Source organism: Dipodomys merriami, unplaced genomic scaffold (assembly GCF_024711535.1).
Source record: "Dipodomys merriami isolate MVZ:Mamm:240054 unplaced genomic scaffold, mDipMer1.0.p SCAF_27, whole genome shotgun sequence".
NCBI classification, from domain to species: domain Eukaryota; kingdom Metazoa; phylum Chordata; class Mammalia; order Rodentia; family Heteromyidae; genus Dipodomys; species Dipodomys merriami.
Genome location: NW_027204159.1, coordinates 2,700,747 through 2,713,549, shown reverse-complemented (window position 1 = coordinate 2,713,549; position 12,803 = coordinate 2,700,747). Strand labels below are relative to the sequence as shown.

Here is a 12,803-nt window from a genome sequence, read left to right as displayed (position 1 = left end):
CATACGTAGTCCTTCCATGATATCAATTTAGCTGGGAAAGCACCAAAATATGTAAATCATCACTTGAGATACTTCAAAGATGCTGGCCACCGCTGACTCACTGGCTCCTCCTGCTTCCATCCCCTTTCTCCATGGCCCCCAATGCCTCTGTTCTCAGCTGACATTCAGAAGGTTCGCTTTGTCTTGCAGGAGCCTAACTACTTCCACATTCAAATCAAAACATTCTGATCGTATGTGCCGAAGAACCTCAGCAAGCTTCAGGCACTTTGCTAGTACCCATATCCTTGATCAATTCACATTTTAAAAATCCCCTTTCCACTTTATAACCAGAATAAAAACTGCTCCGCAATAAAGTACTGTTTTATTGTTTTTTTAAATTGAAGAGAATGAATAAGGAGGTATGGACAGTAGGGACATATAAAAAGCCATATTTCATGGCCTGAACAACCAAGTATTCATCACTCAAGTACACACATGACACTCAGCGATGCAGCCTGGTAGGCACATGTTCCTGGAAAGGCAGGGACACCCAAGAGTGCCTATTTCAATGTTTCTACTTCTTTAACATGAAACTCGATTTGGCTGAAAAGTGAAGCAGTTTATTATTTCATATAGTAAGAAAATTGGAATTGGTTCATTTAGCAGCTCAAAATCATCAGACATAGGTTCTGATGATTTTGAAACATGTGTGTCTTGGGCCTGGAATTGTGACTCGTCACTGAAAAAAGAAATCAGACTTAGGTTCTATTCATTTTTTAACTCAACACTTAGGTTGTCTTGCCAGGATTGCATAATTTCTGCAGTAGTTCTATCAATACTTCCACAATATTGCCTCTAAATGTTGCCATGCTCTCCCTTTCCCTTTTTTATATCAGTCTTAAAGCTTGAAATCAGTACTTAGATGCTATCCCTGAGCTCTTTTTGCTTAAGGCTAGTACTCTATCACATTAGGCACAGTTCCATTGCTGGCTTTGTTGTTGTTGTTCTCGATTAATTGGAGATAAGAATATAGGGATACAGGTGGACCCTTTGCAACAATGATATATACAAGATGCTATGTCAAAAAACAAACTTTACAATTTAGGTGGGGGAGGTAGGGAAGTGGGGGGAGGCGGGAAGTGTAGTTGTGGAGATGGGAGGGAAGGGATGGTTGGGGAAAAATAAAGCAGGAGGCAACAATGCTTGATAAGAAATGTATTCATTACCTTGCTCATGTAACTGTAACCCCTCTGTACAGTATTTTCACAATAAAAAATTATTTAAAAAATAAAAACAATAAAAAAAGAATCTCAAAGACATTCTAGCCTAGGTTGGCTTTGAACCACAATCCTTAGATCTCAGCCTCCTGGGTAGCTAGAACTTACTACTTTAGCCAAGTCCACAGCTTATTTTCCCCTCTTAAGAGAAGACAATAGGCCTCTCCTAAAAGCACCAAATAACTTTTCATGATAGATCACTGGGGTATAATTGTGTCTTATATCCACTCCTAAGCCAATCACATAGCCTGGCTAAGCAAATTATCATATCAATTATCAATTATCATAATCAATTTATCTGCTGAGAGCCATGACACTGAAATTACATCCAGTCTTCTTAAGAAAGAAGATGGTGGAGGAATAGTGGTTGTTTGGTTTTACAGTTTCTTCCTTAAGGTCAGGTCCTTTGAGGGGTTAGGAGTATAACTTCAAACAATTCTGTATTCATTTCAGGCCTTCAGGACAGGTTTTTGAACAAGGAAATAACATAAGCAAATAAATATAATGAAAATATACAGGTTTTTCCTAGCATTTGATTCTAAAACTAGTTTTTATTTTTCAACATTTACATGTCATTTACACGTTTCACATGACAAAACTGTTGAACTAAAATTCTCTGAATTGCTGTGTTCTATGTGAGAATGTAATGAACAAGATGACTCCAGTTCTTCCTCTTAAGGGTGGCTTACATCCTAGTAAGTCCACCCCACAAAACGTCAGGTTTGACTCTTCTGTGAGGAAAATAAAGCAGGGAGAGGAGATAGTTCTAGGAGCTAAGATTATGACTCAAAATGTAGAGCATTTGCCTATCAAATACAAGGTTCTGAACCCAAACTCAAATAGGGGAGAGGGGGAGGAGGAGGAGGAGGAGGGGGAGGAGGAGGAGGAGGAGGGGGAGGGGGAGGAGGAGGAGGAGGGGAAGGAGGAGGAGGAGGAGGAGGAGGAGGCGCGGAGATGGAAAAAGCTTGTTTTGTATTGTGTAGCTCAAGTGGTAAGCCTCTGGCTAGACGATAACAGTAAAGTGGATTGGAAGTGTTATAAACTAACTGACCAGGAAAGATTCTTCAGATAACACTTGAGCCCAAACAAAAAGGAATAGAGAGCCCCTGCCATGGGAGATGAGCAGACTCTCTGAAGCAGAGGAAACATGTACAAGACCACAAAAAGTGAGCTAACTAAGAGGGAGAATGGTAGACAAGGCTGACTTGGGTGAAGAATGGATTTCTTAAGCCACTCACAATGAGGTTCACATAAAATACAAGGTCAGAGACCAAGACAGTTAGGGCTCTTCTGGCCATGGTACAAGTTTATATGTTATTTCAAGGGTAACAGGAAGTAGTTTTCCACAAATAAGAAAGAAGCCATCTAAATTTTAATTTCTAGAAGCTCCTTTTGGCTTCTGTGTGAGAAGAAACGTAGAAGGGCGGTAGGCGGGCAGTGTTGGAAGGCAAAGGCTGCAGGCTAGGTGCGATCTAGTCACTTGGAATTGAGTGCAGAGATGTTTTTTAAAGGATGTTTTCTGGCATTGCATATTATAGGGTATGGTGACTAATTGTCAAGAATTATTTAGAGATGTTGAACAAGCAGACATTGCAAAAGTGTGCCAAGCCGATGCTTTAATAAGTACATGAGCTCTTTGAAGAGCTGGTTAAAATGCAGATTCTGACCCAGGAGGTCTGAGGTCAGGACCACAAGTGTGCAGTTCTAACATTTTTCCAGGTAACCTAAACACTTCTCATCTATCATACTTGGTAGGATTCTAGCAGAATGTGATGTCAACTCGCATTTTCAGTGCTATGTTCTACTTTCTTAGTCATGCTACATGCTCCATGAGAGTTACCCACGTGTTGCTAGTCAAACTGAATTAAAAAATGTTGGGCTCCTTCGTTGCACTAATTACATTTCAAATGAACAAGAGCTATGCATAGCTAGCAGCAACCACACTGGATGGCATGTTTATGTAGACATTTTCCTTTATCAAAAAGGCTTTATAAAATAACCCTGCTTCAGAGAGGAAATCTGGTGCTCCAGGTTGAGCTTGCCACATTGCCATGTTTTTCTTATTTTGGTTTAATGAGATATATGATCTCTATCAGCTAAAAGCAAATTGCATGATGGAAGTAATCTGCAATCTCCATTTGTTTACCCTCACCAGTGTATTTCTGTTGTACAACCCGAAGTATCCCAGTGTCCAATTTGCATTGCTCTGGTTGTAAAAGTCTATTTGCCTTGGGTTGGGATAAGGGACAGTACTTCTTATCCATGTGATTCAATTCAGAGTAACTTTGTATATCAATCATTATTACTAACATGTCAAGAGCCAGCATACCACAGGATATTTACAATATACATAGGTAAAAGTGCTCTTCCCACTGGAGTCTCTATGATGTCCAGATAAAGTGTGACTCTTCTAGTAGACATATCAAATGGCCAGACTTTGCCTCAGAATGAGGACGTCAGGGAAAGCAAACCAAGAAATATACTCAGAACCTGGACAATACCTCAAACTTCTCTACAACTAAATTCTTAACACTCTCTACCCTTGAACACTAGTTTCTAGGGAAAACTTCTTCTTTTTTTTCCTTCAGCCAGTGCTGAAGGATTCTTGCCCATTACACCTAAGTTAAGGCATTTATGTTCTGCTTTGATATTGGGTACCAATGTGGTATTTGCTAATTTCCTCTCTACCACTTTTGATCTAATCATTCAAAATCATAAATCACCTTGGTTGGTTTCATATCACAGATCTATTGGATGCCTTGTGAATATGTAACCTTTTAAGTCAAGCATTTCTCTATTAACTTCAACATTAAAATTAACATGTTGAAGGATTGGGTTTATTTCCCAAGGAAAGCCATTTTTGCTCATTTCTCTGGATTTCTACACTTCAGTGCATACATATTATACAGTGATTAATCTTTTTACTGCAAGTCTTTCCTAATAAGTCCAAATTTCTTAGTTGGATATGTTGTTTACCTGATTAACCTGTACAACTCCAGAGTATTTACTCTTTGACTTTCCTCACCTCTGTCGTAAAGGAACTCCCTCAAAGCCATTGAAGCTGTGCAGCTGCCCAGGTCAATGGGCTGGGGAGGGGTCTGGATCACCCTCTTCCCACCCTGAGCTTTGCTTTCTGGCTTGTCCTGGTCATACTGTGTATGGACTCTGACCTTACCAGCTCAACAAGTCTGTGGGAATAGCAGCTGGAAGGTTCCCAAATTCTCACTTGTGCCTACTCAATCTCTACAATTACTTTTTTTTTTTTTTTTAAAGGCTCTATTCCTTCAAAGGAATAAAGGTCGGATCCTTACTCCTTTGTTGTGTGTTCAATCATGTTTTAATAAATCTGTTTAGAAAATAGGATTAAAAATACTCTAGAGGACCATGCACAGGATAAAATTATCTTTTATTAGAGATCTTATATTACATATTCCCCAAAAGATATAAAAATCTTCCAAGAGAAAATATCAAAACCTGTTGATTCCAAGGTGAGCAAAATAATCAAAATGAAAGCAGACATGTTCTTACAGACAAAGAAATGTGAAAACATTTTAGCACAAGTACAGTAAACACATGGGAAGATAAACTGTTTTACATCACATTTTACAGCATTTTTGTTTTAAGGGAAACAAGGATAATTAGTTCTCAAACAATGCACTTATAACCCCAAATTAAAATTTCAGAAAAGGAGGAGGCGGAGAGAAAGTGGTGAACTTACTGTGTGGCCAGCTGAACACCAGTGATAATAAATGCAACAGAACCTAACCAAATAATTACAAGACAGATCACAACTGAACTGTGTGGTGCCAGAGACACCAAATTAGCCATTTTTAAAAAAAAATTATCATAACCCAAAGCAAAGATATCCTCTCTTCAATTCCCTAATGCTATATTCTAAAAGGAACTTTAAAAAGCAGAAATTTGCTGGTTAAAGGAATTTCTGCCTCACCTATGAACAGCTGGTGGTAACAACACACACTGCATGAAACATCAAGTGACAAGGGACATAGCTACCTTGAATACCCAGAAGTGGCAGAACCAGTTATTGCATCAGATTTTTGTTTCCTCTGATCAGAATTTGCAGAGTGATTAAGCACAGCCACTTAACCACAGAACACAGTGAGCTCCCATAGGAAGGAATACATCAAAGATGCAACGAGAATACTGATCTTATTCCTGGGATTTACTTCCGGCAACCCTAATGCCTGCAGATGTCCACAAGAAGGAAGTGGCTGTTGTTGTTGGTTCAGTTGTGTATCCCTCCCCTCCCCCAAGTGAGGGAGGAAACTTATAGTTCATGTTTATTGCATGAAATTATCCCCATGTAATATCTTTATCAACACTGGTATTGTTTCCTTAATTATTAAAGGCAAAGGAGTTTATGAATGTGACATAACAGTAATCTTAGGAGCTGCATCTTGAGCGAAAAATCCAGATGATAAATCACACTACATAGTAAAACAATAATGGGTTAAATTTCTCTATAAAGACATTGGAAGGACGAGAGGTAAACAGTAGCTTAAAGTCAGATAATACTAAATCTATTACACCCAACCAAGGATTTTTCAAAACTGTACAGATCCAAAGAATGGTTTCTTTGCTACAACTGAATATTCTAAAGGTCGTTAATGTTGCTGTGATTTTAAAATCAAGGAAACAATAATGTGACACAAAATTTATTAAAAGTATTGTAATGGCACATGGGCTGAGACCTACACCTTGAGGTTACCACATACAAAAGTTCAGAACTGACTGAACAAACATATCCTTTATAAGATACATTAGGATGCACTACATGAACATGGAATTCAAAACGGAGTCTATTTTAAAGCATTTTCTCTTCAGTATGGTTAACTACTGTGAAATGGAAACAGTATCCGGATTTTGCCTGTGACAAAATCCTTGTTTCAAGTTGCAGTTTCCCTGGCAGCAGCATATTTTAATTAAACAATATTTTTCTTCCTTGTTTTGTTTTCTGACATCTCAGTACATTCAAATAGTCAAAATGTTTAGAGTAATACGACCACAAATTTAATGAAACAGATCAGAATGTGGCCAGCATTGTCAGGCAAGTATTACCTAAATGTATGTGTCATAGAAAGTACCCATTCCCCAGCCCTAACCTCCCCAAGTCCTCCCACTTTCCCAAACAGTAATATGGACACCAAAAGATTTAACAAGACTTATAAAAAAATAAGGCACATTTATTTTGATATGGTAATTTTAAAATAGAAAACCCCATCTCAGAACACCTGTATTCAAATTAGCTGTGTAAAAAGACACCTTGTGGTACCTAAAATAGGAGTAGGGTACCTATGGAATTGCTTCTTCTATTTTCGTGACAATGGAATAAATTGCACCTATCCCACATTGTCAAGTAATGAAAAATACGCTTCTTTTTCTTCTTCTTTTTTTTTTTCCTACCGTTTAAGTTGAATGGTTCAAAATTAGTTATCCTGGAAATACAAAGGGTAGGCAAAGGAAGGTCAAGATGTTCAGTAGAAAGAGGAATGAAAATCAACTATGTTCATCAGAAAGGTAGGGATTGCACTTTTCTTCCCATTTCAACACTTGAGATTTTTCTGACTTGCATCAATGATTGCAACCCTTTTGGCCACTAGCAATTACCCACCAACCTTTTATTCTCTTTTGGTCAAATGAGTAATTTTTATAAAACTAACAAATGCTTAGAAGGATCTCTTTACAACCTCCAACGCAAACAGAATGAGTTAGCATTTAACCTGAGATACAGTCCGTTATGAGGTTGTCTTTGAACGTTTCTTCACTCACTGCATTAGTTCCTATCTATAGTGGTAGTTCTTGGGATGGACTCTGAAAAAAAAAAAAAGAAAAGAAAAAAGAAAAAAGAAAGAAAAAAAAGCAACCTGGTAAAGAGCATGGCTTTTTTTTCTTTTCTTACGGCATTGGATTAAAAAAAAAATCACAGAATTCTTGTTCTCACAGTAACCAGAAGCTATAATAATGTGCTTCTTTATTGCACATCAAATCAAGAAAGGTATAAAAAGCCAATGCTTGTTGATTCAAATTCAAAATTCAGGTTCACCTCAACCGAATTCGGAATGTGCTGATTTCCATGGGATTCAAGTTGATCTCACTTATATTTTGGGCTTCTGGAGGTGAATACATCAAGGATAATGATGAAGGAATCAGACTTTCAACAGTAAACTTGTTAAAAAGTTTCTGTACCAACACCTAAAAGGAAATGAGAGATATTTATATATTGCTATAAATCCTGAAGAAAAATTACAGGACATCCATATATTCAGTCTAAAATAGTATGTGAAAGAATATGTATGCCATGTTAAAGGTCACTTTGAAGGGAAATTAAAGGGGAATGTTAAATACATGCACAGACATGCTTGCATACGTATGGCATTCCTGGAGGGAAACTTAGCAAATTGGCTGTGGCCATGAGCAATGTGTTCTGCATTACTTTCTGTACTGCTGGAGAATTTTTATCCTGCATAGGAACCACTTTTTCAATAGAAGAGGTGACATATATAAGAAAACAAGCCCTCATAGTGCCTGAAGAGTTAAAAGCATTCTTACATTCTTTCAGTCATTATATATCTTTAATAATGTGGTAGTTGGTTCTTTTCTTTTTTTCCTTATTGGAACTGATTCAAAGATACACACAGGCACATTTCTACAGAAGTCTGTAATATTACTGAGTCTTGTTCCATAGGGTGGAAAGATCATTTGGAAAACACAAACCCTGCCAGGTTATTTTAATGTATCTCTGGATCGTATTCCACACCCTCTTTCCCCTTGGACTGAAATGTTTTAGTGTTAGAATGCTCAGAGCCAATTATACTCAGATCATCATCAATAAGAAAGGCTGAATTCAAATATTACAAAAAAAATAAATCCAGAACTTCTTGGTAGCAATTCTGTGGAAAGTCAGGCAAAAATCACAGAGAACCAATCTATCCATAGACTCATGCCTATTACCAGATTTTCTCTTCTTTTTAGACCTTTCCCGTATGCATTTGGAGCACATGCATTGACTCACTTGAGTATGGCCTGGGGGCTGGGGTTGGTAGAAAGCCAGGCCAGTTGAGGAGCATGATGGGTCAGACCTGCCTAAAGGTTGAACCAACCTGGCTATATCACAGCATGCTAAGAGAAAGTGGCAGGAAACTGGAAGGTCCTTTCCTTCCAAGCAAAGGCTAAGGACTGCTCACAAGACCAACTTGAAGAGAAATCAGAAATAGGAAGCCAGCCAGCAATGTTCCATCTAAATGTTCAGTTTGGCCTGAAGAGTGTTGACTCATGCAAATCTGTATTAATCAGAAGACCTAGACATATGTTTATTTCCCAGAAGGAATAAATAGATCAAAGTTTTGTACAGCTGGCTATGCGCTGTGCTCAATTACTTCACTGACCACAGTCTCAGTGCTCATATCATCACTTCCTTATTGCTATGCCAGTCAGCTTCAGTTATTCTAAAATATTTCCTAGCCACTGAAGAATTGGGGGTTACCACAGCTGAATTGCTATGGTATGTGAGAATGTGTAATCAAGAGAGGATGAAATGGTGAGGGGAAGAGATGCTTTGTCGTCTAGAAATGGAAGGCTGGAGAGGTGATCACGAGCATTGTCTTTAAATGCGGCTGAAGGTGAACAAGTGCTTTGTGTCTCTTCTCTCCTTCCTTCCTTCCTTCCTTCCTTTCTTCTTTCCTTCCTTCCCTTCTTTCCCTCCTTCCTCTCCCCTCCCTTCCTCCCTCCCTGCCTCCCTTCCCTCTTTCTTTTTTATTTCTTTCTTCTTTACTTCTTTGCCTGCCCTCCTGCCCTCCCTCCCTTGTATGTATTGGAATTCAGGGCCTGGGAGCTATCTCCTAAAATTTCACTGAAGGCTGATGTTCTACCACTTGAGCCACACCTCCACTTTTGTTTTTGTTTTTTGGTGGGCTAACTGGAGCAAGAGTTTCATAAACTTTACTGCTTGGGCTGGCTTTAAACGATAATCCTCGAATGTCAGCCTTCTGAGTAGCAAGGATTACAGGCATGAGCCACCGGTACCTAGTTAAAAGCTTTCTTAAGCTGGAGAGACTTAAGCTAACTTGCAGACTGAGGGAAAGGAGTGAGGGAAGAGGCAATAAAAAATTATCCTTCTGTCAGGACAGTCAAAAGAAGGTGAAGATTTCAAAGCACACCAACAACAACCTTTCAACTTACCTTTCCCTGAGTAGTAGGACAAACCAGCCCTGTGCCTCTGGTGACGAACCGGCAATCAAAGCCTTTCCTGTGGAGGATCAAGGCTGCTTCATCAGAGTACCCACTGCCTACCTGCAAATGATGAGCAACATCAATATGCTACAGGACATAAAAGCAAGGACTCAGAGAAACCACACACCAGTGTTGTGATGCCAGCATCCCCAAAACATAACTACTCAGCAATGGAAGGAGGCAAATTCATTTTTTCCCAGGTTCTACATTCACTGTGTCTTTCTCCCCACCCAGCCAGGAGTGCTGTGTTCTAGGGTTGCTGGTTAGGTGAAGTAACTTCATGCCCTGGTTTCACCTGTTGTCCTGCGGACACAGATTTAGGTTCACATGTTACATACTGTTTTATCAAAGTATCATCAAACAAGATTATTTTATTTTCTTTGTTTTTTAAATGTATACATCTGTTATGTAAAATGCACCTGAACTTAGTCCTTAACTGGTCATTGAATGACGTCTCATCGCTTCAAAATGAATTGTGCTTCCTTGTGAAATACTAATTTTTGGTAACTGCATTAAGTGTCTTAATCTTTAATGTATTGGTTCATTATTTTTATACAACATGGAATTTGTTATGCTATCACTTGCAGGACCACCCCACATTTGTTAACTTGACGAATCATTTAAATTCGTATTATAGAAACTATTCTTCCTGGGTAGACTAAACATGAAAAATAATAAACATAACCAGACATTTAGAGAGCTAAGTACGTATTTTCAGCAATATTCCTTGTATCCATTTAAATAATGATGCCACAACTGGTTCAATTTTTTTTTTCATTATTTTGAGTTAGGATTGCTTCAGTAAATTTCATTCCCTAAGGTAAAATATGCTTATGCTAATAAGCAAAATTAATTAAAGGTAATTCTTGGTGCTTTAAGAAATGTTCAATTATTTAAAGGGAAGACGTGTTGGTGTTGTCAGCACTAGCATGATCCCTTTCTTCTTTGGCCACAGACATAATAAGCATGCTCAAACTCTTGATCACCCCCACTCGGGGACCAGATTTTTTTTAATGTGCTATAGATATCTTTTGTGAGTAGCTGCCAGCATGTCCACCCCTGATTTGATTTTAACTTTCTTGAACAGTTTAAAGCTGTCCACACCTCAAAATTCTTGGCTGGAATAACCTGTGTTGGGATGTTTCACAGTATATTTTGCAGTGATGTTGTTAAAGATTTTGCTCAAGGGGAGAGAGAAATATCTCTTAAGGAAATGAAAATAGCTTTTAAGTCATCACAGAACGTGATGCACATAGCAAGTTTAAAAATCATAAAGATTTAATGACATTTCAACAAATTTCACCCTGCCCACACAGATAACGGAAGAAAAAAAAAACACATAAGGAAACTCTGCACTTATTACATATAGAAGTTCCACAAAGAAAGCTGAATCAGAAGCCCATTGGGAAGCTTGGGAATGGCTGTTTTTTGATTTGTAAATAGCAGTTTCACTTTCTGCAAAATGGAGCAAATACTTGTGTACCTTCTGTATGCATTCATTGTATGGATTAATCAATGGAAAATACTACATATGGCGGTCTTACATAAAGCCATGTAGAGCAGTGTGTCCTAAGGGAGAAGCCAGGGATACTAATGGATCAGTGCCTAGGCTAGGAGTTTGGCAGACTAAAATCTGGCTCCTTGTTCTGCTGTCAATTTCAGCAAAACCAGTTTTTTTTCTTTCTATAAAGTGCAAATGGAATAAGATGAAGGAGCCATAGAAAGATGTGTTCTGTTGTTTGGCTTAGATTATGCCCTTAGTATATTAGCAATTAGCATTTCTCTCAATGTGATACAATGAGTACTACAGCCTATTATTTTTTTTCTTTCCATATACTTTTTTATTGTAAAAATACTGTACAGAGGGGTTACAGTTACATGGAGTAAGGTAATGAGTACATTTCCTATTGAAGATTGTTACGTCCTCCTATGTTTTTGCCCCTACCATCCCTTCCTTCCCCATCTCCCCAACTCCTCCTTCTCCCCTGCCCCTGAAATTATAAAGTTCATTTTCAACATAGTGTCTTGTACATCTCATTGTTACAATGGGTCAACCTGTATCCTTATTTAAGCATTTTGTTATATCCCTTCCCCTCCCCAAATGTATATACAAGATGTAGGACACCAGAATCAGATACAGTGAAAACAGGAGAAACACATAGTGCACTATTAGTACTTAAAAACAATAGCAAGCAAGAAAAAAAAAAACACTTGTGTCCCTGTCTTGGGGTTCATTTTGCTTAACATCATTTTCTTGCTTGTCTTAGACATGTACTAGTTATTACAAATAAGGAAAACAATGGGACCTATGTTTCTTTGAGCCTGGCTTACTTCACTTAGCATAATTTTTTTCCAAGTCTTTCCATTTCCTAACAAATGGGGCGATGCCATTCTTTTTGATGGAGGCACAGAATTCCATTATATGGAATTTTCTTGAACATTCATCTACTGAGGGGCATCTGGGTTGGTTTCATATCTTAGCTATGGTGAATAATGCTGTAATAAACATGGTTGTACTGGTAGTTTTGGTATGACCTTGTTTGTGATTGTTTGGTTAAATGCCCCAAAGAGGAATTGCTAGCTCATAGGGGAGCTCTATGTGGAGTCTTTTGAGGAACCTCCATACTGCTTTCCAAAGTGGCTGAACAAGTTTACACTCCCACCAACAATGAAGTAAGGTCCACTTTTGGCCATATCCCCTCCAGCATCTGCTGTTATTAGATTTCTTGATTATAGCCATTCTAACTGGGGTGAGGTGGAATCTCAATATTGTCTTGATTTGCATTTCTTTTATGGCTAGAGAAGATGAGCATTTCTTCATGTGTCTAATGGCCATTCTTATTTCCTCTTCAGAGTAGTTTCTCTTTAAGTCTTTAGCTCAATTATTAATTGGGTGGTTGTTTCTTTGAGGATTTGTTGTTGGGGGATTTAATTTTTTGAGTTCTAATATATTTTAGATATGAGACCCTTGTCTGTTGTATGGCTAGTGAAGATCTTCTCCCCATCTGTGGGCTTTCTATTGATCTTGCTAAGTCCTTTGTCATGCAGAAGCTCTGCAGTTTCATGCAATCCCATTTGTCCAACCTTTCTTTGATTTGTTGTGTTTCTGGGTGTCTATTAAGAAAATTTCAGCCTATGCTAAGGAACCCTAGCCTTTCTCCTATTCCTTCCTGTAATGTTTTCAGGGTGTCTGCTTTTATTTTGAAGTCTTTGATCCATTTGGAGTTGATTCTGATGCAGGGTGATAAATACGGGTCTAGATTTAGTTTTGTACAGGTGTTTAACAATTTTAACAGC

General features: G+C 38.3%; 1 protein-coding gene across 1 annotated transcript in view; it reads right to left on the bottom strand.

Annotated features, from left to right (window-relative positions):
• Positions 1-4,643: 4,643 nt before the first annotated feature.
• The window catches only part of Man2a1 (mannosidase alpha class 2A member 1), a 161,209-nt gene continuing 153,049 nt past the window's right edge, over positions 4,644-12,803 (bottom strand). Inside the window, exons 21-22 of the mRNA XM_070036027.1 lie at positions 9,456-9,566; positions 4,644-7,469 (exon numbers count right to left, since the gene is read on the bottom strand). Of these exons, the coding sequence (XP_069892128.1) occupies positions 7,317-7,469; positions 9,456-9,566 (264 nt within the window). The 3' untranslated portion in view covers positions 4,644-7,316. The remainder of the gene's footprint in view (positions 7,470-9,455; positions 9,567-12,803) is intronic.